At 44.7% G+C, this 23,862-nt stretch overlaps 3 protein-coding genes across 3 annotated transcripts; 1 reads left to right on the top strand and 2 right to left on the bottom strand.

The window, feature by feature from the left end:
• Window positions 1–6,519: 6,519 nt before the first annotated feature.
• LOC123395802 (probable sucrose-phosphatase 1) lies at window positions 6,520–10,084 on the top strand. Its single transcript, XM_045090835.1, has 9 exons — window positions 6,520–6,700; window positions 7,245–7,314; window positions 7,427–7,726; window positions 7,833–7,934; window positions 8,073–8,267; window positions 8,359–8,646; window positions 8,824–9,010; window positions 9,632–9,678; window positions 9,765–10,084. Exons 2-9 carry the CDS (start codon window positions 7,255–7,257, stop codon window positions 9,852–9,854), a joined length of 1,269 nt encoding a protein of 422 aa, XP_044946770.1. The 5' UTR covers window positions 6,520–6,700; window positions 7,245–7,254; the 3' UTR covers window positions 9,855–10,084.
• Window positions 10,085–10,599: 515 nt separating this feature from the next.
• LOC123395801 (probable ethylene response sensor 1) lies at window positions 10,600–15,063 on the bottom strand. Its single transcript, XM_045090834.1, has 6 exons — window positions 14,850–15,063; window positions 13,232–14,220; window positions 11,732–12,100; window positions 11,377–11,643; window positions 11,151–11,278; window positions 10,600–11,030 (listed from the first exon to the last, which is right to left on the bottom strand). Exons 2-6 carry the CDS (start codon window positions 14,135–14,137, stop codon window positions 10,808–10,810), a joined length of 1,893 nt encoding a protein of 630 aa, XP_044946769.1. The 5' UTR covers window positions 14,138–14,220; window positions 14,850–15,063; the 3' UTR covers window positions 10,600–10,807.
• A 1,043-nt stretch (window positions 15,064–16,106) lies between these two features.
• On the bottom strand, window positions 16,107–19,739 carry LOC123395309 (phosphatidylinositol 4-phosphate 5-kinase 2-like). Its single transcript, XM_045090293.1, has 7 exons — window positions 18,966–19,739; window positions 18,684–18,849; window positions 18,465–18,575; window positions 18,162–18,355; window positions 17,922–18,055; window positions 17,700–17,799; window positions 16,107–16,726 (listed from the first exon to the last, which is right to left on the bottom strand). Exons 1-7 carry the CDS (start codon window positions 19,535–19,537, stop codon window positions 16,405–16,407), a joined length of 1,599 nt encoding a protein of 532 aa, XP_044946228.1. The 5' UTR covers window positions 19,538–19,739; the 3' UTR covers window positions 16,107–16,404.
• Between the last annotated feature and the right edge of the window lie 4,123 nt (window positions 19,740–23,862).

Below are 23,862 nucleotides of genomic sequence, written 5' to 3'. Positions count from 1 at the left end.
ACGTAATCGGTCTCCGCTCCCGGTGCTACCCAACACAAGAATAACAGCCAATGCACAGCAGAACCACAAAATGCAACAATCACATGATGCATGAGATGAAAGTTGAGCATGCACCACTATTTCTAACACTAGCACAAGCAAGATAAACTACAACAAGTTCCTGGACAGAAATTTGCACTAAACTATTTGGACATGCATGGGAATGATATGAACAAATGCATCTCGTAAAGACGGTGCAAAACCATGTAAAGAACTTTGCAAACGGAGCTACGGATCAACGGGAATCAACGAAACACGATATGAAGCTCTACGTGAAAGATTCATCACCACACACACAATTGGCACAAATCTGGTGTTCCCAGGTTGCCAAGACATATATTAACCCAACATGAATGAAATGGAGCAAGGTAGAACACCCCAACAACAATTAAACACAAACTTTGAACAAAATGGCAAAACTACGCAATCTGCCAGTTTCTGCATCTTAGCTGTTTGTGAGCCACATGCCACATAGCTACAGGTCTTCAAATAAGACAAATAATATATGTGGCTGTTGCCAACCAAGAACACTACAATTTCCAGCAAGAATCACAGCAAAAGGAATTAAAATCTAGAAGATACAAGGCCACAAACTTTCCCAAAACCATCAGTTCTCAAGGACTTAGAGAAAATTCCTGCACCTGAGGTTCTGTTCTGAAGCTTTTTGACAGCAATCAAAACACAAGCTACTGGACTCCAAATGACTTGAAAATTGACAGGAAGCTTCACAAACATACCAGGTTCAAAAAACTAGCACTGAACTAAGTCCAGTTCTCAACATAATGACCAGCACAACCTTATCTACAGGGGAAGAAAATGTTTTCAGCATTCCAGACTTAGTGAAATTTTCAGAGTTCAAAAATCTGGAATTTTCCAGCCACATGCCCACTTTGTCTAGGCATAGTTTGCACACACATGTCACCAAGAGGTGATTGACACCACTATGGTGTTGAGCACAAACCCCTACCACCAACACACAAAAATTCATGCCCTTGGGCTCCCTCTAAACCATGGAAACAAAGCCCAAACTTTCAACAAAATGAAAATGCAATTCCACAAGGTATGCTTCTAAGATGACAAATGCATAGGTGAATCTTATGTGCACAATGAAAAAGTGACATGGGGGTTTGAACCCCATGTTTGTGTCATGCACATCAACAACACCAACACCCATATCACAATACTACTAGATCAAGCACATCACAATGGAACCCTAGGCTATCAAGAGAGTATGCACCCCCCACATATGGGCATGTGATGGTACACACTCTCACATGCATTACTAGGATCTTCCTAGGAATCATGTCTTACTCAAGGTGCAACCCTCACAACAACCTACCCTAGCTAAACTAGGAATCCACACCTACACATGCTATGATGGCAATAAGCACTAGAATTAGCTCGCTCACACAATTATATGTGGTGGGGAGGGCACCCCTACATTCACACACTTGCACAAGGCCACCCTCATGAGGGCCACTAGCACCCACATGCACTAGGCTAGCAAGGCACCCAAGTGAGAGCACCAATATACACACACTTGCACACACATCACACCTCAAGCACCATTTACGAACGCCTAGGCCCACACCACTACTACCATCACAATTCTTCTCCTACTTCCCCAACAAGTAACATGGAAGGAAGGAATACATAGGCATAGATTCACCACTAATATCATCACAATCTACTCCTACACCTCCTACAATTAACATGGAAGAAAGAACCACATAGGGCAAAATATACTCTGAGCTGGACAAGGGGTTGCTCACATAGCAAGGGGGAAAAAATGACTGTAAACAGAAAAAAAATAAAGAAAAAGAAAACTGGGCTCACTGGGTTTCGAACCCCAGTCCCCTTAGTGCAACAACACCACCACACACCACTGCGCTGCTGCTACTGATGTTAACAGGAGAAGGGAAAGTGGCAAAGTAAGCTACCTGCAGGAATAAATCAATACGAAAGAATAAAACGGCGCCGAGGGGGGGACTCGAACCCACGCCCTCCTACAAGCGCTAGTATAAGCCAGCACAACACTGCCATCGGGCTATGGATCGACGACTGGTTAAGACAAGAAGGTAAAATAGAAAACCACTCCACTCACGAGAAGCACTCCGCCGGCGGCCGGACCCGAGGGCGCTGGCGGCGCCACTCCCGGCCACCACCGGCAGGGGAAACTATCGGCGGGGCCCGCGGGACTCTCAGGGGCTCCATTCCCGCCCTGAGCACGGGAAAAGGTCCCTCCTTTGGCTGCCCGGAACGGCACCGGCGTTCCCTGCCGCTGCAGCTGCTAAGTTGCACCGGCTAGGTGCTGCTGCTACTGCTAGCGCCTGCTAGGCTACCGTCGAACTGCTACCAACAGGCTACTACACCACTACGCCTCGCCTCTCCTCTCGACAACGCACGCACGAGCTCGGCACAAAACAGCCGCTACAACTGCTCCTCTAACATGCCGGTGCTAACGAACAGAGGAAGCACGCGCCCGACGGGACCGAGCCGATCCGCGGCGGAGGAAGGACGGGGGAGGACGCGGCCTCACCTTGGGAGAAGATGGGGCGCCGAACGGGGAGGAGGACGCCGAAGAAGCTCCTCCGACGTAGACCGAAGCAGGGAAGGAGACTCCCGGTTCGCCCCGTTGACGAGGACGAGCTCGACGGGGGGGTCGCTCCTCGGGGTCCTAACGCCGGGAATGGGACGCGGGGAGCCGCCCCGAGGCCCCGGACATGGCGGCCGGTGCCGGAGACGACGGAACGGCGGGTTGACGGAGGAGGCGCTGCACTCTCTCTCTCTCTGCTACCTCACAGGAGCTACCAGGGAAGAACGAGGACAGGAGGAAACTGGCGGCGCTCGGGGAACGGAGAGGGAACCCTAGGGCAGAGGAGGAGGCCCCGGGCTCCTTTTATCGTCTCGGGAGGCGAGCTCGAGCCGCTGGATTAAGGGAGAGGCGATCGAGAGGTGGAGCGTAGGTCGTACAGGAGTGACGTCGGGAGGAAGAAGAAAACGCTCGCCAGTGGGCTCTATCGCCAGGGGTGGAGTCCTACTGGGCCAGCACGGGAGAAGACTTAATGGGCCAGGGAAAGAATTAAATACACAGGAGGTTATCCAATTAGGTGAACAGAGAAACAAATGCACCCAGGGAAGGAAAGAAAAAAATATTACCCAAAATAGCTACTGGGTTAAAAATTAAAAGGAAAATCCTGCTAGACATAAGAAATTATGGCCCAATAGGGAAAAATAGGAAAACAATATTTGGAGAAGTTTGAAATAAATGCAAAACAGTAATTAACCTACTGTTTTGAGTTTATTTGCACCTCTAAAAATCAAAGAACAAACCAGAAAAATTGCACCCCCTCATAAGCACATTTTTATGTAACCACCAGACATTTTAGAATCTTTTTTGGGAAGAAGGAATTTTTACATGAATAAAAATAGGAGAGAAAAGGAGTTTGAAAAGCAAGAGCTTAAAATGACTAGCACTCACTCCTACATCACTCCCACCAACATCACATGCATCACAAGGTGGTGCAAAACCACCACTTAACCCTAGCAAGATCACATGCACTCTCAACACCACAACACTACTCCTAGTAAAATCAACTGCAACATGATCATGGCATGCAATCATAAGGTATGGCAAGGAATGATATGCTATGCATGCATGCAAGGGAAGTAAGCACTAAGGAACACACATGAAATCATGGCACAAAATGATATCATCAAGATCTCTGACAAGGTGGCCCCACATGGAAGGTTACAAAAAGGGAAAGTCCTACACTTGGGACATTACAGCTTCGTATAGTTAGGTGCAATTCTAGTCAGTTGAATCAATTTTGCTTCCGTGACAAAATGTCACGTCATGTGGAACACAAATTTAGTTCAAACCAAAGCAAAATCATTCACTATTGACAAAAACTATCCGATGAATGGAAGCACAATTTTTTGCTAAGGAAGTGAACTGTACAAGAACGTCATGCCTTAATCTCCTTGGTTAGGAGAGAAATTTGTGGAGGAACTAATGGATATACTTACTACTTTCTCCGTCTCGTTATATTCGACATCTTAGAAGGTGCACTGTAACCTCGACACGTAGAGATTGGTAGGAGAAAATTTTGAATTGTAGAGAAAGCCAACCATACTAGTATTCCTTTCTCAACTGAAAATGTGCTATTAATTAGGAGACCATTTTAAATCCAAAAAGCATGCCGCATAAAATGCAAGCATTGATCCTTTAGTTTAGATGGGGTCTAATTAATATGCATGTATCTAATACTACTATAATATACCTTAACGTGTTGGAATTATTTGATTTTCGTAAGATGGCTAATGCACCGAGACGGGCCGAATAGAAGCATGCAGAGCCGTTACAGAAGCAAAAAAACATTTCTAAAGAGGCGTGCTGAGCGGAGCAGTTAAGGACGCAATTAAAATAGGAAAGAAACAACTCAGCGCTGGCCTTTCTATCAAATCTAACAGTAATCACAGCTTTAATCTTACGGTCGTTCACTGGTCTGATAATATGCTAGAGATCAGTAGTCTGATCCCTAGTGGTGTCCTTAAAAATGTATTAATGTATTAGTGTATCTGATAAAGTCTTCTCCAAAACCCTTTGGAAAAAATTGTGAGGATATATGTGTTTGATATGTTGTTAAAACTCTTTCAAACCCATTAGAAAAATAAGGAGAAAAAGATGCAACATATAATGGCTATTGTCTCTTTTAACTCAATATGAGAAAACAGAGGACAATAAATATGCCGTATATACTTTCCTAAAAGCCCTGGTGGAGAAAGCAGAAAGTATGACATATGATCTTGTTTTAATATTACGTCAGATGTTGAGCGTGCTGATAACGTGTTTAGAGAGATATGTAATCGAACGAGACCGTCGAACAAAATGATCAAACCAAACTTTTATTGATGATGATGTACAGTTATCTTCTATTCTTAAATAGCTAGAACCCACTACCCAATTTTCCTCTCCATACAACAATGCCACATCATCAAGTCATGCATGTCCATGCAACAATGCCACATCATCAAGTCATGCATGCTGTAAGTTACTTTTTTCATTAATCTCTTCATGCAAAACATACCCTCATGCATGAATTTTTTTTAGGTATATAATTAAGCAAGACATTTTTATAAAAGTTTTTTGCATTAACATTAGTTTTCTAACATTTATCCATAATTTTTTAACAAGTTTTCCGCAGCAACAAGCGGGACATCATCTAATATACACTAAGAAAGGTCGTCTCCAAAAGGGACGCAACAGTTAGAGGTATCGTTCCAGGGAACCGTCATGACGGTCGCTAGTAACCTGGAACAATAGGCACGATAGAATAATGAGAGGAGATTATACCCTATAACCGCAGGGGTTATGTTTTTAACATGAAGGAAGAAACATGGGTAATTAGGAGAAGTTACAATTTTTCAAACATTGTCTAAAATCAAGAATAGTTTTTTAATTCATGAACAATTTATACTGTTTGTAAAAGATAAATTTAGATAGTGAAAATTTTGTTTTACAATTTTGTTCAACTGGCAAACATATCTAGAGTGGACGAACATAGTTTGGGAATTTGGTGGAACAATTATTTAAATTAAAGAACATTTTTTTATTTAACAAACGTTTTTTTCTAAATGCATGATAAGTTTTTTAATCAGTAACCATTTTATGAATGAATAAGCTAATTTGTAAGTCATGAGTTGAATTATTATCATATTCTTTCATTCATGGACATTTTTAAAATTTGCAAAAAGAATTCCAGTCTCGTCAACATTGTCTAAAATCAAGAATACTTTTTTGATTCATGAAAAAATTATACTATTTGTAAAAATAAATTATATAGCAAACATTTTGTTTTACAATTTTGTTCAAACGACAAACATTTCTGGTGGACGAACATAGTTTTGGAAATTGGTGGAACAAAATTTTCAATTAACAAACATTTTTTTATTTAACAGGCATTTTTCTAAATGCACGATCATTTTTTTAATCAACATACATTTTATTAATGAAAACAAACTATTTCTTAAGTCAGGAGCAATTTTTTGAAATACTGGCATATTTTTCACTCATGGACAATTTTTAAATTGGCAAAATATTGTTCAGTTTCATTAACATCTTTCAATATGCGTTTTCTTATAAAAAATATGAACAAATAAATGTTCTCAGAATTTTTTAAATTTTCATCAGCATGCCGTCTTTCTGAGGCGACGAGGTTAGGTTTTCCTCGTTATGTGGGAAAGACGACGATGCCACACGACAACAAAGATGAACGTTGCTCCAAGGCGCTGGTCCTTGGGGACGCACATGAAGACTTGTCGGCTGTCATTGACAAGCTCTAGCCGGCTCCGATAGAGGAACGATGACAACGACCCGTCGACGGCCCGTCCGGCCCGGCCCGGCCGGGCCGGTCTGCCCGGGCCCAGATACCCGGTGAGGAGGAGGAGAAGGGGAGGGGGGGAAGGGTGGTGATGGAGAGCGTTTTGTGGAGTGGGGGAGTGGTGGTGGTTCCGAGCCAATCACGGTCTCCACGAACCGTATTTCACCCCCCAACCGCACCAACCCTATCCCTCCCCTCTTTTCTTTCTTTCTGCGGTCACCGGCGGGCGGCGGGGAGCAGATCGACCGCGCGGCGGCAGGCCACCGGACTCCGTCAAGGTACGGACCCCCTTCCCCTCCGCGCGCCCCAACTCCTCCCCCCGCCTGCCGCCCCGATCTCCACCGGCAGCACATTGAGATTCAGACCGACACTGAGACTCACAGGATTCCGATCTTGACAGGAGAGCGGGGTCTTTCATCACTTGCAGCAATCTGTTTGATTTTCTTGCTCTTTGTTCCTGTCCAGTATGTGCCACTCCCTCCGTCCGGAGTTACTTTTCATACAAATGAATAGAAATTGGATGATTACAGCGTCTCCACCCCAAAATGAATCAAAGCACAATCGAATCAGGCTTCTGCGTTAGCACCGATTGCATGACATTTCGATTTTGAATGTTCTCCTGAAACTGCACAACTTGTTTCTATGATCTGAGTTGGGTTAAGAACCACGTACTCTTTTACTTGCTGCTTTGACTGCCTGTGAAAGTCCGGGTTCATAGTTAATGATGCCAATGGCGCGAACACAACTTTTCTTGATGCTTTATGCACCCAAGATCTTCCCGTCCAATCTTAATTCCTCACAGAGGGACAACCATCTTTGCAGGCTGCTAAAAATGGATAAGGTCAAGGGCTCTGCGCGCCTGATGATTGTTTCAGATCTCGATCACACGATGGTGCTTGCCCGAAACCCGCAGCTTGGATTCTGCCCAGATACAATTACAACTACTTTTTTTGTATCTATGACCGACCAACTGATTCCAAGTTCCTTGGGTCTCAAACATTCAGGTCGATCATCATGACGAAGAGAACCTGTCTCTGCTTAGGTTCGGGGCCCTTTGGGAGTCTGTCTACTGCCAGGATTCCCTTCTCGTCTTCTCAACAGGAAGATCGCCTACTCTGTATAAGGAATTGAGGAAAGAGAAGCCTATGCTCACTCCAGACATCACCATCATGTCCGTGGGCTCTGAGATAACGTATGGTGAGGCCATGGTTCCTGATGATGGCTGGGAGGAATATCTCAACAATAAGTGGGACAAGAATATTGTTCTTGAGGAGACGGCTAAGTTCTCTGAGCTCAAGCTCCAGGCATGTTTGATCGCTAAACGGCTAGTACTTCCCCTAATTAATAATGATCGTTTTGATTTATTATATACTAATAACACTTTATTGTCATTCGCTTGCATGAGTGCAGCCAGACACAGAACAGCGTCCACATAAGGTCAGCTTTTTGGTCGACAAGAAGAACGCTCAGGGAGTGATCAAGTCTCTCTCCGACAAGTTTGAGAAGCGTGGGGTGAGGCAGCATGCTTACCTTTTTTTGTTGTTGTTTACTGATGCTGTTAGGTGTTAGTTTCTCGTAATATATTCTTTAAGGGACATGTTTTTTTTTTTTGGAATTTGTGTGGTTAACTACTATATTTACTGTAAACAGGTAGATGCGAAAATAATCTACAGCGGTGGCCAGGATCTCGACATATTAGCTCAAGGGGCTGGAAAGGGTCAAGCACTTGCATATTTGCTCAAGAAGTTGGGTTCATGCGGAAAAACACCCAACAATACTCTTGTTTGTGGTGACTCTGGCAATGATGCAGAATTATTCAGTATCCCTGGTGTACATGGTGTCATGGTCAGTGCACAATAACTTGCATGATGTGTCCATAAAAGTTCAGGCGTTAATGAATGTGAATTCGCTGCAACTCTATGTTCTAAAATGTTAGGTTAGCAATGCCCAAGAGGAACTACTCCAGTGGCATGCAGAAAATGCGAAGGATAATCCTAAGATAATTCATGCAACTGAGAGGTGTGCTGCTGGTATTATTCAAGCTATCGGGCACTTCAAGCTAGGACCTAATGTTACTCCAAGAGATGATGCGTTTCCTTACGTCAAGGAGGACCCTTTCAAGCCTACAGCGGCCATTGTGAAGTTCTATGTTCTGTACGAAAAGTGGCGTAGAGCTGATGTTCCAAAGGCTGATTCAGTTATAGACTACTTCAAAAACATCACAGTATGTATTTGGTTTTCCACTTCCATCCCATATACACTTAAACAGTTTGGTTGGCTTTTGTGTAAATTTCTCCCTCTCCCATATCAGTTTCTCAAGCTTTCTAATTCCGAGAAAATGCCATATTTTTCGTTACTATTTTCTTAAGGTTTCAGATTATTTATTTATTGTGGGTGTTAGGATGCAAATGGAGTTATTATTCATCCGTCTGGGGTCGAACTTTCGATCCATTCGTCCATTGATGAGCTGGCTTCATGTTATGGTGACAAACAAGGGAAAAAGTACCGATCATGGGTGGACAGACTAGTTATCTTGCAGACTGCTTCTGACAGTTGGCTCGTGAGATTCGACTTGTGGGAGGCAGAAGGTGAGTTCTTATGATTCTGCAAAGCATTATACAGTTACTGTGTCAGCAATTCAAACTTTAACAAAAAGATGCTATTTATTACATTTTGTTTATAGATTGCAACATCTTTTTACCCAGTTTGTATGTGCTCAATCAGAATTCTTGTTTCATTTGTAGATAGTGTCATTTATGGTTTACCTTTACTCGACATGGATGCCAAGTAATAATTTTAGGGCTATGGTAATAGGTTTTTATATTACTTTGCACACGTATCCTTTTTTTCCCTGTTGCGAAATAATGACCGCATCATTTTCAGTTACATAAAGTACAATGCTATATTTACAGTGTGGACTGTTGTATAGCTCTATCCTGGCCAGATATTATGGGCTTGCTGGTTATAGTATGAAGTAATCTAGATAGTAGAAGTTGATTGAAACACGAATCCCTTAACTACAGGAGTATATGTAAACATCAATGACTAGTTGATGATAATGGCCACAGATTCAAAGTCCTTTGCAAAAGGACAAGCCGTGGGTCGAGGCATTCGTTGTTGAGCAATCAGTAGTTATATCCTGAGTCGGTTGGGGATGTCGAAAATTGATCTTGGTCTATGATTAATGGAAATTTTGCTTCTATTTTCAGGTGATGCGTGGGTGTGCTGTTTTACAACTCTTGCGCTGAGTGTAAAGGTATGTATCACTTGTGTTGAGCCAAAACCTGACCCGCTCACTCATATTTTGGAAATCTTAACACGGGTTGGTTTTTGTCATCTCAGCCTGAAAACCCCGGGGGTTTCGTGGTAACACACATCCACAAGACATGGCGCAAAGAATATCCCGGGGTTGAGCAGTCGTCCAAACTCTAGACCGCCGGCCGGCGCATGGGGAGGAGTTTTTTCTTCTTGAGGATGAAATAAGAAATCGTACCGGAAGCATGTGAATTTCTTTTTTACTTGTTCATATAATGTTAATAAGTGCTCCCAGACACATACATATACTAGACTGGATGATGTCTCTTGATGCTGTCATGAGAGGCTAAACTAAAGTAAATGACCCCAGTCCCAGTATATATACTAGTTGGATGTGCTACGTGTTATTATCCAGTGTTCTCCCACCAGATACATTCATTTTCATCCATTTCTGCGACAAAGTAATTCCTGACGGAGGGAGTGGTTGGAGCACTGAGCTGGTCATCCACGTTTCGATCGGTGTTCGTCATAGGTTTTCCTGTGATTGTGTTGCTGCCGTTTTGATCATTGTCGACCGACATTATCATTTGATCGTGTTAAATGGGTTTTCAGGGTCCACGACATTTCATTTTCATCTTGCGTGGCACGTGTCTCTCAAGTCACACAACACACAAAACACAATTTCAGAGGCTCGCGTGACTGGTGATCTCTTAACATCCTTTTGATATTAAATTATTGAGTCCATTATCTATCAAAAATACAAAAGAGAAACCATGGGATCCAAATTGCACGAGATATTCACAAATTGGCGTGATATTGCAGAATGTACTACAATGGTTGCTGGTGCTTTGCTGCCTGCAATGGGGTTCCAACTCTTTGCAACATTTAAGCAAGCACTGCACTGCAGCAGAACCATTAGTCAGGTGCAACAACTGTTGCGAGTTCATCGCAAATTTCCTTGCAACGGGTACCCTACCACTGTTGCCATGCCCTATTAACCGCACAGCAACATCCATCAGATCGATTACAGGACCGTCGTCTTCTTTACATCTTGTGTACAACAAACATACTCCGAGCACCGGAAGTATCTTCCGGACACAAAATTAGACGATCAATCATCGGTTACCATGTCATATACTCCTCTGGTACCTAGGTTTCAGGTTAGACAGCCCTCTCTCTTCTCTACGAGCCGGGCCAGACGGGTCGGACCCGGCGTGGCTCGGCCACACCAGAGGGACCGCCGGCTGCTGGTATGTGTCGCACGCCCCCAGCTTCACCACGAACGTCGCCGTGCAGCCCTTCCCCGCCCCGTCGCTCTCCAGCCATATGTGCCCGCCCATCAGGCCCACAAACCTGCACATTCAGGTGTTTTGTTGCACACAAATTATTAGAGCTTCTCTAAATAACTAACTGCGTCATCGATCAATCTATCGGTGTTCACGCGGAGAATCCATTAGGACATTGCTGGAATACCTCTTGCAAATGGCGAGCCCGAGGCCGCTGCCATTGTACCCCTGGTTCCCGCCGCTCTGCGTGTGAGCAAACTTTGTGAAGACATGGGATAGATCCTGGGGGCTGATGCCACACCCTGTATCTTTAACCTGGAACCACAAAGGAAGAGAGGTCGTTTAGTTATACACTCATGACAAGGCAGCCAAACACAAGCTCAAAATTTAAGCTAAGAGTGGAGGATCTTTACCTGAACTTTTACATAGAAATGACCATCAGTCGCAGCCGGATGGAAATCGGTGCTTCTGAACTCTCTTAGGGCATCAGACTTCACAACCGACGCTAAGAGCGAGATGTGCCCCTCCTTGGTGAACTTAACGGCATTGCCGCAGACATTAAGAACAGTTTGCATGAGTCGCTTCTCATCACCGATGGCAGATAGGGGCAAATCAGGGGATAACATAGCCGACACGGAAAGTTTTTTTATGGCAGCAATCGGCTTGACGAAACTCATCACCTGCAATGCCATATAACAAGTTCAGATTAGAGTAGTATGCATCACCACCAGTATTAGGTGGTTGGGAAGGCGATATTTCTGTACAAACCTCTTTGAAAACAGCATGAAGATTGAATGCACTAATATCCAGTTCGAAACTCCCATCCTCGAGTTTAGAAAGATCCAAGACGTCGTTGATGAGCGTCGCTAAAAGGTTGCTGCTTTTCAACACTGTTTCCACCATTAGGCGCTGCTCAGGGGTAAGCTCAGTTTCTAGTAGCAAGGAGGAGAGGGCTATTATCGCGTTCATCGGGGTTCGCATCTCATGATTCATCACAGCTAAGAAGTCATTGCGAGCACGTATTGCCGTTTCAGCATCTCGCCGAGCTAAATCTAGGGCAACGTTTTGCTCCATGAGTAGGTCACGGGCCCGCATGGATTCTTCAAGAATAGCCGCGTGAGAGAGGGCAACGGCTACCTGCAGAGAGTACCATATATGACCTCGTTAGAGCAGTGTAGATTAGAATGCTGGTTCACCACGCATATCTGTATAGGCAACTAGTTTTCTGTGTGCACAATCTAAGTAAAAACCGAAGTACAAACAACATGGATGCAGTACAAACAATAGTTTTTCAAGGACTGTAATTCTTTCCTAGATAAAAGGCTTAGCGCCCAGCTTCATTTAAAGGCCAACTGCAGGTAACATTTATTCAGAGGATCACACTGTTACAACTCTTTTTAAATGGCATTTCCACTGAAAATTAAATAATAAAGGAAAGAAAAGAAAACTACAGAGAAGGTTGATGTACGCTCGTTATAAAATATATTAGCTGCACATCAGGAAAATAGTCCCATACAGGACCTCATTAGAGCAGGGCAAATTCATGTTTTGCCCTGCCGCCGCGTCGTGGAAGGAAAGAATGGAGACGAGGCCGAAACAAAAGGAGGAGCAGTTAACTCCGAGACCCACCCCTCAAGCTGATCTGGCGATCGCCCAGCGCCACGCAAGCAAAACCGTCTGCAGAAACCACTAGAATCAGCGCAGGGGGGTGATTTACCTGGTATTAGAGATCTCAGGGGGTTAATTAACTGGTTTCAGAGCTGGGGGGGTGGGTTAGCCGGTTACTAAAACCATGGGGGGTTATCTGGACTTCTGTCGTAGAATGCTAGTTCACCATGCATGTGTATCTACTCCCTCCGTTCCTAAATACAAGTCTTTTAAGCGATTTTACTAGGGGTCTACATACGAAGCAAAATGATTGAATCTACACTCTAAAATATGTCTATATACATCCGTATGTAGTCCACTAGTGAAACCTCTATAAGACTTATATTTAGGAACAGAGGGAGTCGGTAACTACAGTAGTTTTTTATGTGCACAATCTATTAAAAATTAAACAACAAACAGAATGGAGTGCAGGACATGAGAAATTTCTGCATACAGAATATTTTTGAAGGACTATAAATTCCAAAACAGGGAAAATAAAAAAACTAGAGAGAAGGTTGATATATGTCCATCAGAACAATATACGGAGTATTAGCCAACACATCAATAATAAAAACAAGAAAGAAATGAACAATATAGTATCAGGGAAAGTGTAGTACCAACCTGATCCGCGACGACCTCGACGAGCTCCAGTTCATGAACATGCCATTTCCTCGCGCTATCAGACGGGAGCATCAAAACCATAATCGCGTAGCTTTTCGCCGAAAGCTCGGGCCAGTCATTTATCTGGAAGTTTGAAAGATGCAGCAGGGGGACTCTCACAGCAGCTACCTCCGGTGGGACATACCGGCCTTGAACAGGGCGGATCCTTGCCAAGGGAGACGTATGAGGCACGATGATCGCTCGGTTGCTACTGAAGACTTGGTTGACAACAGGGAGGTTAATCTGCACAGATGAGCCAGCGGGGATCTGGTGGCGCAGGGTGTGAGTTAGCTGAAGGCTCGAACCGCTCCGGGACGGCATCCACAAGGCACACTCCTCCAGACCCAGCGTCCTCCCTAGCTCAACCAGAGTAGTCTTGAGGATGGTGTGCCTGTCAAGCGTGCTCCTGATCTCATGGGTGAGCATCCTGACATGCCTCCCCGTCTCCTCCTGCGTGCGTATCAGCCCCATTTCCCTGTCAAGCTCGTCGGCCTTCTTCTTCAGGAACAGCTCCCTCGTCTTGACGCTCAGCAGGTCGGGTATGATGTGGACGAGCATGAGGGCGGTCGCGCAGGACACGACGGCCGTGGAGACCTTGGCGACGGTCATGACGATGGCGACGGTCTTGGTGTGCATGGTGAAGGTCCAGAGGTTTATGAGGTGGGTGGCCCCACAGAGGACGATGAAGGCGCCGAACTGGATGAGCACCCATCGGTAGGGGAAGAAGGACGACTTCTTGACGAAGTAGATGAGCTCGAGCGGGATGGAGAAGTAGGCGAGCGCTATGAAGAAGTCGGAGATGTACTGGTACTTGATGAGGAGGTCGTCGGTCGGCCAGAACGGCTCGATGCAGTCGCAGCCCTCCATTTCACTAGTTAATCTGGAGGCTGGGGTGCCTTTTTTTTTGCTAGAGAGCCGTCGTCGTCGTCGTCCTGGCCGGCATTTGTTCCCTGGAAATTAAAGGATGAATCGGAGAAACAGCTTGATCAGTACCGTGAGAAGAACAGATAAACAACATAACGTCGGGCACGTCCACGGTACGTGATGAAGCAGGTTAGATCCATTTCATTAAAGTGAAGGAAGCAAAAAATAAAAGAAGATAAATTTGGGTACGTATCACCCATACTAGTATGCGATAGGTATCTGTATTGTTACACATTTGAGCGCGGAGATGCAGAAATGCAATGTTTACCTAAGTGGCCATGTATGCTAGGGTGTAGGTAGATGAACAAACTGGTCAGACGAAGCAATCTAAATAGCTGCCCTCAAACTAATTGTGCCATGAAGCAAGTTAGATTTATTCAAGAAGATAAATTTGGGCACATCCATAACAAATGCGATGGCTGTCTGAACTGATACACATGGCGGCTGAGATTGGCGAATCTTGGGCGAAAGCGGGAGCAGCTGCCGGGCGGTTTCCAGATCTAGCTGGGTAAACGAACCACGGGGAAAGGAAAGGGGGGGAGATCCCTGGACTGGCTGCCAGACCTAAGAAGCCATGGACGATGCAGGGAGCAGATGAAGAAGAACCGGCGGAGACCGGGGAAGAAGAAGAAGAAGAAGATGATGATGATGATACCTGCTCTGCTCTGGTTGCTTGTGGGGCGGGCGCCGGAGATGGTCGGCGCGGCGGGGGGCGGCGGTGGCGTGGGGAAAGGGGGCGGACGGACGGACGGAGAGAGGTGGAGGAAGGTGGGAGGCAATGGGAATGGGGGAGGAGACCAGGCCAGGGGGGACGAACCCAGCTCAGCTCAGCTCACCTCAGCTGCACACTCACTCACTGTCTTACTCACAAGTTAAAGTGACTCTCTCTTGACATCCATACGAGAGCATCGTACCCAGACCCTCAAACGCTCCTCAAACGGTTCGGACAGGCCGTCCGGTCATAAAAAAAACGATCCAGACGGACCTCTTAAGCCGGCCTTAAACGTACGGACTGACCGGCATCCCCCATTTCCAGCCCAAATATGTTGAAGTTTTTCCCCATTCCGATCGAAACGTTTTTTCACAACGGTTGAAGCTTTTCTTGACGTCGGTTGCAGCTTTTTTTAACAACGATGGCGAGCGGTGACGGCAGGAGCTGCAAGGACGGCGACTAATGGCGAGGACGGATGACCAGGACGATGACCAGCGGTGAGGACAGCCGACGAGAGGTGGGAACGGGAGAAGGACCGCTCGACCGGGAGGGCAGGGGCGGGGGGAGCTCCGCTGCATGTTGGACGAAGACGGCCGAAGAGGGGCTCGCGTTCGTCGGTTGAAGGTTAGGGGCGGGAGAGCAGATCCAACAGCCAAGGGCGGCCAGATCCGACGCACATGGTGCGACGGGCCCAAATTTGGGTCGGCACGCCGGCGCGCATCATTTCCCTAGAGTTAATACAAAGTTGAGACATTTATTTTGAGACAGAGAGAGTACATTAAAATAAAAATGCGAATCCAACAATATAACCTCCAATGATATGCACTAACATTTAAAAAAAAACTTGCTATAAAAAGCAATAACTCGAGGCTTATATAAAAATAGTGCAAGTGCCTCGGTCCTGCCAGTGGACTTTGACCAAACTCCCTCTTACCCTAACACTACTACTACTAAACTATGGCTGCTAATCAGAAACAAGATCTGATGATTTGATCTACTTACTAATCCACATCACCAACACATTAGTGGTACCCTACCCTACCCTACCCTACCCTACCCTAAAGCTCCTTCTCTATGGGGAAACTAACCCAATATCAACAACAGATTAAAATAGTACAAATACATGCCTTGAACAGAGAGAGGTCCCAGCAATCAGATGCTGCTAGATTTGTGCCCCTGTGCATGCATCAGATCAGAGTGTATCTGTACAAGATCTTTCTTCCCTATTATCATATCATATCATATCATATCCATGGCTTACACACACCAGACTCATCTTCCCTTTCTCAAGCATAAAAAGGACAGCCATGTCTCCCTTTCACTCCAACCAATCCAACACACATGCACACAAACAAAAGCAGGGATCTCATCTGCCCCTCACTAACCAGATCACACAAACTATTTACACACACCACCTCTTCCTCTCTTCCCCATGGCTGTGTCTCAAAAATTCAGCCACCATCTTCATCTTCCTTACTGTGGTAACTTATGTGGTACACTAGCACTCCTTGATGAATACCCTGCCCATGAAATCCCGGAACCTCTGCGAGTAGAGCCTCGGGTCGACCGCGGAGATCGAGCCGGGGTCCGTCTGCAGCGACTTGTACGCGTGCTCCAGCCTCTTGCTGATGTCGTAGTCCCGGAGGATGTCGATGATCCCAAAGTAGAGGACGACGTCGTAGGCTTCCCCCCGGCTCTTGCTCCGGCCCGACGAGACCCCCCCGCCGCCAGAGAGGAACGGGTCGACATCGCTCGTGGATGTGCGCTCCGCTCGAGCTGGCAGGTGTGCGCCCAGTCTGGCCAACGGTTTCCTGGAGTCACTAGGGAAAAAGACCGATTTAAAATGAACCTGAAGTTGGAGTTGCCGACTGTCCAATTAGCATTACTAATTATTATATACAACAGTTAAAAATGAACTTGGGGTTGGAGTTGCCAAGTGTCCAGTTGGTATTGCTTACATATAAGAGGAAATGATGAACACGACAGAATAATTAAGGAATTCGTGCTATCTCGGTATTACAGTTGGGGGGGGCAAACATTCCAAAATGCTGCCAGAACATGCACTATGTGAAAACTAGGGACGGCAGCAATCAAGTTTGCAATATGTATGGTGACAGCTCATGTTTTATAAAAAAAGAGACGGACAATGCGACCCCGGGTGTAACATCCTAGGGGGGCAAAACCTAAGCGTAGCACTTGTCAACAAGGCAGTGTTCGTATTTGCAAAAGGCGACAAATTTAGTAATTGAAGCTCAAAGGGATCCAATGTATACTAAACATGTCGCTTTGGTGGTACAAAGTGAGTGATTACTACAATAGAAGTACTAGCTTGCTACTAGTCCATGTAACTGGTTCCTCATTCAGTAGAGCCCTGAGATAGCGACGCATTTGCTGCCTTTTTTCTGGCAGGGAAAGTTCAAAGAAGCTAAGCAACATATTTTCTTTCGAGATGTCAGTGTAAAAGATTTTCTTCACTCTTTATGCTTAACGAGAGCGGGCTCATATTGCAAGCAACAGATATTTGATCTTGCACACACAGAAAGTATAGAAAAAAAATTGTATCATGTCGTTTAGCGAACATTTAAAGGGGTGACATCAAATTTCATTTTCATGCCACTGATACATGATGTTTACAGGTACCATATAACATGGACAAAAGAGGTTCTGCAGTTTAATCAGTCCCTATTTGATTATCAATTTATCGGTACTATTTATGACTAGATTTAATTTAATTCTGCAAGGCTCAAGAAACTAGTACAGATGTATATGTGTGCAAGCACTATTATGACGTACCGGTGATCGGGCGACTTGTCCAAATCTTTGGCTGAGAGGCACGGCTCAGGCATGCTGACGCTGCCTTGGCATGCCGACACCACGTTGGCTGAAAGCTCTTCTGGGTAATATGATTGCTCACGTTAGCGGGAAAAGCCCGTAATGTTGCCAAAATTCCGTACTTATTTAGAATTTAGAAGAATCATGTTCTTCCTTCAAGTAACGCCGACCCAACTTGCTTACCAGGAGAAGTAGTAGAAGTAGATGAAGCCATCTTTGACGCAGGGACAATATCATCACAAAAGTGAACCCCAACCAATAGACTGTAATCCATGATCCCCTCCGATTCCAAGAACGCGCAATCTCGCCTAAGTTGCCTAAAGAGACAATTCAATGACACCATGTCAGACTCGGTGTTGCTGTTTCATCTGAAGACAATGTAGTCGCGCTAGCATCAGTGGGGAGGGCTTATAGAAAGCTTACTCATGAAGCTCTTTATACCGAGAGCGGTGCATCCGGAACACAAAGTTGAGGTCCAAGTCCTTGAGCGTGGTTGCATCGCCGGTCTCTTCTTCAGACCTGTCGGATTTCCGGCCGTAGGAGGAGCCTTTCAGGTCGTAACGGCGATGGATGCGGTGGTCCGAGCAGAAGAGATTGCCCATGACGATGAACCGCACCTGCGAAACAACACGTGCCATAGTGTGTCATGAACCAAGAAACGGTCAACAGCACTAGTAGGAGCCAAGGTAGTTAGTTGCTGTTGGCTTGTGTGGAGGGTTTGCACACCTTGTGCCCACCATATGGCTTCACGGAGTGAACCCCATAGAACCTTGTGATCAAGGAGTTCTTGTGCCGTTTAACATGTTTGTGGTAGCTCGACAGCATCCGAATCAACAACTAATACACAAGACGCAGAACACCGAAGAAGATGAATTCCAGGCCAAAAGTAAGCAATGCACGCAATTGTAAAAAGTAAGGATGATCAATGTGCACAAGATGCAGAACCTTGACTTCGGATTTCTTGACGGTCTTGATCATGAAGCGCTCGTCCTGCGTGAGGTAGAAGAAGCTCCCGCTCTTCCCCGGCGACGACAGCCCCCGCAGGGCGTCGTCCCCGCAGATCGCCAGCATGTAGTCCGACGGGTCGACGCCGAACAGCTTCCTCATGTGCCTGTCATGGATGTGAATCAATCATCATTATCGAACCAAAAGATTGGAAAAGCAGAGTCAGTTACAGAGCAGCATGAACCAATGACTGAACTGAACTGAACTGAAGATTATCAGCACCTGAAGACCATGGGGCAGTAGTCCTTCCACCGGAACTCGTAGGAGGGATGCGGCGGCGTGGTCCTGGACCCCGCCGGCGGGAACCGCGTCCAGAACTTCTCCCGGGGGTCGAAGTCGGCCCGGCCGAGCTCCCGCATCGGCTTCGCCGCCGACCGCCCCACGGCGTGCCTGATGCCGAGCTGCAGGTTGAGCATGAGGTGGTAGTTCCTGTGGCCCTTGGAGATGGTCTTCCCGGGCCGCCTCCACCGCTGCTGCTGCTGCGGCGGCGGCGGCGACGGATTGGTGCGCGGCGTGGCGGCCTCGTCCGGCCACGCCACGGAGACGGAGGCCTCGAGGCCGGCGGGGTCCCGGATGCAGATCCGCGGCAAGGCGGCACCTTTGGCCTCCGGCGACGGGCGGCTGCCGTCATTGTCGCCGACGGTGGACGCGCCCGCCTTGCCGCGGCGGCAGGGGCAGGCGCAGGCGCAGCTAGGCGAGGAGTGGGCGCCTCCGTCGTGGGCTTGGTGGACATCATCTCCGTGGTGGGCAGAAGCGACGGCCGCCGGCGCCACCCGCCTCATTTTTTCCAGCATGGACCGGTTGATTAGGCAGAGACGAGGAGGAGGAGGAAGAAATGGTTTAGCGAGGGGTTAAAGCCGGGAGGTGGCGGCCATTAACAACGCCATTAGCGGCAGCAGAGAAAGCCAAAGGCCAAAGGCAAAAGCAAAGCAATATTGCAGAGAGGGAGGGAAGAGATCGAGGAGGACGGCGGAGGGAATTCTGATTTGATTTGAAGGTAATAATAACTAAGGTAGGATAGGATAGGATCCATCGATGGTGGTTACCTTTTTTTACATGGTAATTTCGTGTCTTATTCGTATCATCAAATAATAATTATTGAAGTACGAATCATGACATGACTAAGCAGAGGATATGGAAGCTTACACCAAAGTCCGTCGCTTGTCTCCGGCACCACCAGACACGCCATCGAGCTTCAGATCTGACACCCCACCAAGACTACGACGTTGAAGGAGGAAACCATACTGCCATCCACGAACCACAAACCCAGCACACGCTCTGTCTTCCAGATGTTGTCGATGCAGACCACAATCAACATCCGCTCCTGGAGTACCTCCCAAGCTCTGCGCTGACGCTGGAGAAGATGTTGTCGCAACGGCGGAGACCGAGGATACGAGTCCACCTCAAGGATGTTGTCATCGCCACGATATCCCTGCTTGAACAGTCTGGTTTCCAAATCCATCATCGACCATAGAGACGACCGCCTCGCCGGAGGAGAATATGTAGAACAGTCTGGCTTCCAAATCCATTAACTGAATCCTTGACATAGAGGTTCAACAGATTAAGATCTTCGTAGAATATGTGGGATCCAATATAGACATCCAGGTCCCGCTATTGGATAATGACCGGAGGGTGTCTCGGTCATGTCTACATAGTTCTTGAACCCGCAGGGTCTGCACACTTAAGGTTTGGTGATGTTTCGGTATAGCTGAATTATTGATGTTGGTAACTGAATGTTGTTCGGACTCCTGGATGAGATCCCGGACGTCACGAAGGTTTCCGGAATGGTTCGGAGACGTAGATTGATATATATGAAGTATCCATTTGGCTTCTGCAAGATTTTTGGGCATTATTGGTAAAGTATGGGGAGTGGCGAATGGGTTCCGGAGTTCCAAGGATGACGCACCAATGGGAACCAAAGAGGCCCAAGGATGGCGCACCAGTCCCTGGTGGGCTGGTGGCCAGCCCAAGAAGGCGTATTCAACCAAAGGGAACAAGGAAAGGAGGGTGGGGCCAAACCCGATTGGGGAAGGGGAGTCCTCCTTCCAAACCGTATTGGAGGAGGACTCCTCCTCCTCTTCTTGCGCCAGCCGAACCCTAGGGCTTGTCCCTAGGGCGTCACCCCTCCCCTCCCCTCCCTCCTATATGTAGTGGAGGTGAGAGAGGCTTTTGGCACCTCAAGCCAAGGCGCAGCCCTCTCTCCCTCCATCACTTCGTGACACCCCCGTAGCTAGTTAGGTACGGTACGGCGAAGCCCTGTCGGAGTAGCTCCACCACCATCACCGTCACACCGTCGTGCTGCCGGAGAAATCAGCTACCTCATAGTCTCTCTTGCTGGATCAAGAAGGTGAAGATCGTCATCGAGATGCACGTATGCTGAACGCGGAGGTGCCGTCTGTTCGGCGATAGATCAGGACGGAGTTCGTGGGACGGCTTGCGATTTGGATCGTGAAGACGTTCGACTACATCAACCGCGTTTCTTAACGCTTCCCGCTTAGCGATCTATAAGGGTATGTGGATCTGATTTCATCTCTTGTAGATAATCATCACCATGGATAGGTCTCGCGTGTGCGTAGAAACTTTTTTGTTTCTCATGCAATGTTCCCCAACACTTGGAGGTCCACAAAGCTACATATCAACGATGGAGCCGCATCAAGTTCGGATGTGAAGGTAATCCATCACTTCTTTCCTTTGACGACTGTTGTGGTGATGCCATAGGCAGGTGACGGGTGTACGTGTAAGCTCGAATGATTCTTCGGTCTTGTTCATAATTTTACTTCTTGGTCGGTGTTATTTTGTGTAATGACTAGCATTTTGATGTGTTTTTAATTTTGTTAGGCCAATATGCACGGGGCTAGTACTAAGGTTTCTAGGATATAAATGAGATACATTTACAATCCAGAGAAAATATTTTACGAACACTGCATTATAATATTCGAAATACATGATAAAAGTTAAAGATTTTCCCTAAACTTATTTATCATTTTTCAAACACCTGGTTATTATTTTGTTTTATGTAAGTTTTAAAAAAAAATATATACTTAGAATATTTCAAGCTATAAATATAAACAAAAAAATGTAAAACAACAACAACAAAGAAAACGAGACAATAGCCTCCTGCACGCTGGCAGGCCCATTTAGGATGGCGCCCGAGTGAGCTATAGAGAAAACCCTATTTGACGCTCGCTGCCTCAAATAGGAGGGCGCGATCAACTGGGCCGGCACATCTCCCTATGCAGGCAGTTATGGTTTTAGTTCTTTATTGTTTCGTTGTTTCCTTTTTTTCTTATTTCTATGTCTGTTTCTTTTTCTCTATGGTTATTATTTCAAAAGTAAGTTCATGTTTGAAAATTGTTCTTGAAATTCAGAAAATATTCTTAATTTTATAAAAATCTTCTAAATTGTAAGTAACTGCCGTTTTTCAAAAACATTTATAAATTCAAAAGGTGTTTGTGATTTGAAAACAAATGTTCAACATTTTCAAAACAATGTTCGCGAATTTTAAAAAATGTTATTGTTTCGGTTTCCATTATTTCTTTCACTTTTGTTCCTTTTTTCATTTCCTTTTTATTTGTTTAATATATTCTAATATTTTTTCTGAAATCCAAAAAATGTTCGCATTTTAAAAAATTTGTTCACAATTTATATTTAAATGTTTTTCATCCAAAAACTTTTCCTGCTTCCAAATTGTGTTTATATTTTTAAAAATATTCGTCTTTCAATAATTGTTCTCGTATTCACAAAACTGCACGGTTTCAAAAAATGTTCCTTTTTCATAAATTGGTGACAGTTTTCAAAATATGTTTCTGTTTTCACATTTTTATAAAAAATGTTCATGTTTTATGGAAAATGTTTCTCTTCTTTCAAAATTTTGTTCTTAAGAGTCAAGTTTGTTCTCGGTTTCAAAATATGTTCTTAATATTCAAAAAATTATTCGTGCTTTTAAAATTTGTTCAGGGTTTTTCGAAATTGTTTTACATTTTAATTTTTTTCTCATGATTCAAAAAATGTCCGTGCTTTAATAATTTATTCGCGCTTCCAAATTTGTTCTGGGTTTTCGAAATTGTTCTTTGTTTTAAAATTTTGTTCTCATGATTCAAAATATGTTAGTACTTTAAAAAATAGTTCACGCTTCCAAATTTGTTCATGATTTTTCAAAATTGTTCTCTCTTTCAAAATTTGTTCTCAAAATTCAAAAAATGTTCGTGTTTTAAGTAGTTGTTCGTGCTTTCAAATTTGTTCGGGGTTTTCCAAAATTGTTCTCCTTTTCAAAATTTTGGCCTCAAGACTCAAAAAAGTTCGTGCTTTAAAAAATTGTTCGTGCTTCCAAATTTGTTCACGCTTTTTCAAAAATGTTCTCGGTTTCAAAATTTGTTCTCAAGATTTGAAAATGTTCGTTCTTTAAAAAATTGGTCGCGCTTATAAATTTGTTCACGGTTTTTCAAAGTTGTTCTCGATTTCAAAATTTGTTCTCAATATTAAAAAATTATTCGTGTTTTAAGAATTTGTTCGTGCTTTCAAATTTGTTCGGTGTTATTCAAAATTGTTCTCCATTTCAAAACTTTGTTCTCAAGATGCAAAAAATGATCGCACTTCCAAATTTGTTCATGCTTTTAAAAAAAAAAATCGGTTTCAAAATTTACTTTCAAGATTTAAAAATGTTCTTTCTTGAAAAAACTTGTTCACCCTTCCAAATCTGTTCATGGTTTTCAAAAATGTCCTCGGTTTCAAAATTTATTCTCAACACTCAAAAAATGTTTGGGCTTTTATATTTCTTCGTGGTTTTTCAAAATTATTCTCATTTTTAAATTTTGTTCTGGAAATTTTAAAAATGTTCGTACTTTCAAATTTGTTCAGGGTTTTTCAAAATTGTTCTCTTTTTTAAATTTGGTTCTAAAAATTCAAAAAATGTTCGTACTTTCAAATTTGTTCGTGGTTTTTCAAAATTGTTCTCTTTGTTAAAATTTTGTTCTCAAAATTCAAGAAAAGTTCCTGCTTTATAAAATTGTCTCGCTTCCGAATTTGATCCCGATTTTCTAAAAAATATGCTTCTTAAAATCATTTATGTTTTCAATAAATGATTTAGAAATTCAAGTTTGTTCGTTTTGATAAAAAAAAT

The sequence above is a fragment of the Hordeum vulgare genome, chromosome 5H, assembly GCF_904849725.1.
Source record: "Hordeum vulgare subsp. vulgare chromosome 5H, MorexV3_pseudomolecules_assembly, whole genome shotgun sequence".
In the NCBI taxonomy this organism is placed as follows: domain Eukaryota; kingdom Viridiplantae; phylum Streptophyta; class Magnoliopsida; order Poales; family Poaceae; genus Hordeum; species Hordeum vulgare.
Note: the sequence above shows the minus strand (reverse complement) of the source record. Positions and strands in the feature narration are given on the sequence as shown.

Excerpts from the sequence above, each read along its gene's own strand:
- LOC123395309 (XM_045090293.1), bottom strand. The coding sequence starts at position 19,537 with ATGCTGGAAAAAATGAGGCGGGTGGCGCCGGCGGCCGTCGCTTCTGCC. Across the intron at positions 18,356-18,464 it reads AGCCATATGGTGGGCACAAG|GTGCGGTTCATCGTCATGGG; the intron begins GTGTGCAAACCC and ends GTTGTTTCGCAG. Across the intron at positions 17,800-17,921 it reads TACTTCTACTACTTCTCCTG|AAGAGCTTTCAGCCAACGTG; the intron begins GTAAGCAAGTTG and ends CATATTACCCAG.
- LOC123395802 (XM_045090835.1), top strand. The coding sequence starts at position 7,255 with ATGGATAAGGTCAAGGGCTCTGCGCGCCTGATGATTGTTTCAGATCTC. Across the intron at positions 8,268-8,358 it reads CTGGTGTACATGGTGTCATG|GTTAGCAATGCCCAAGAGGA; the intron begins GTCAGTGCACAA and ends CTAAAATGTTAG. Across the intron at positions 8,647-8,823 it reads ACTACTTCAAAAACATCACA|GATGCAAATGGAGTTATTAT; the intron begins GTATGTATTTGG and ends TGTGGGTGTTAG.
- LOC123395801 (XM_045090834.1), bottom strand. The coding sequence starts at position 14,137 with ATGGAGGGCTGCGACTGCATCGAGCCGTTCTGGCCGACCGACGACCTC. Across the intron at positions 11,644-11,731 it reads TTCATGCTGTTTTCAAAGAG|GTGATGAGTTTCGTCAAGCC; the intron begins GTTTGTACAGAA and ends ATGGCATTGCAG. Across the intron at positions 11,031-11,150 it reads GGGCTCGCCATTTGCAAGAG|GTTTGTGGGCCTGATGGGCG; the intron begins GTATTCCAGCAA and ends CTGAATGTGCAG.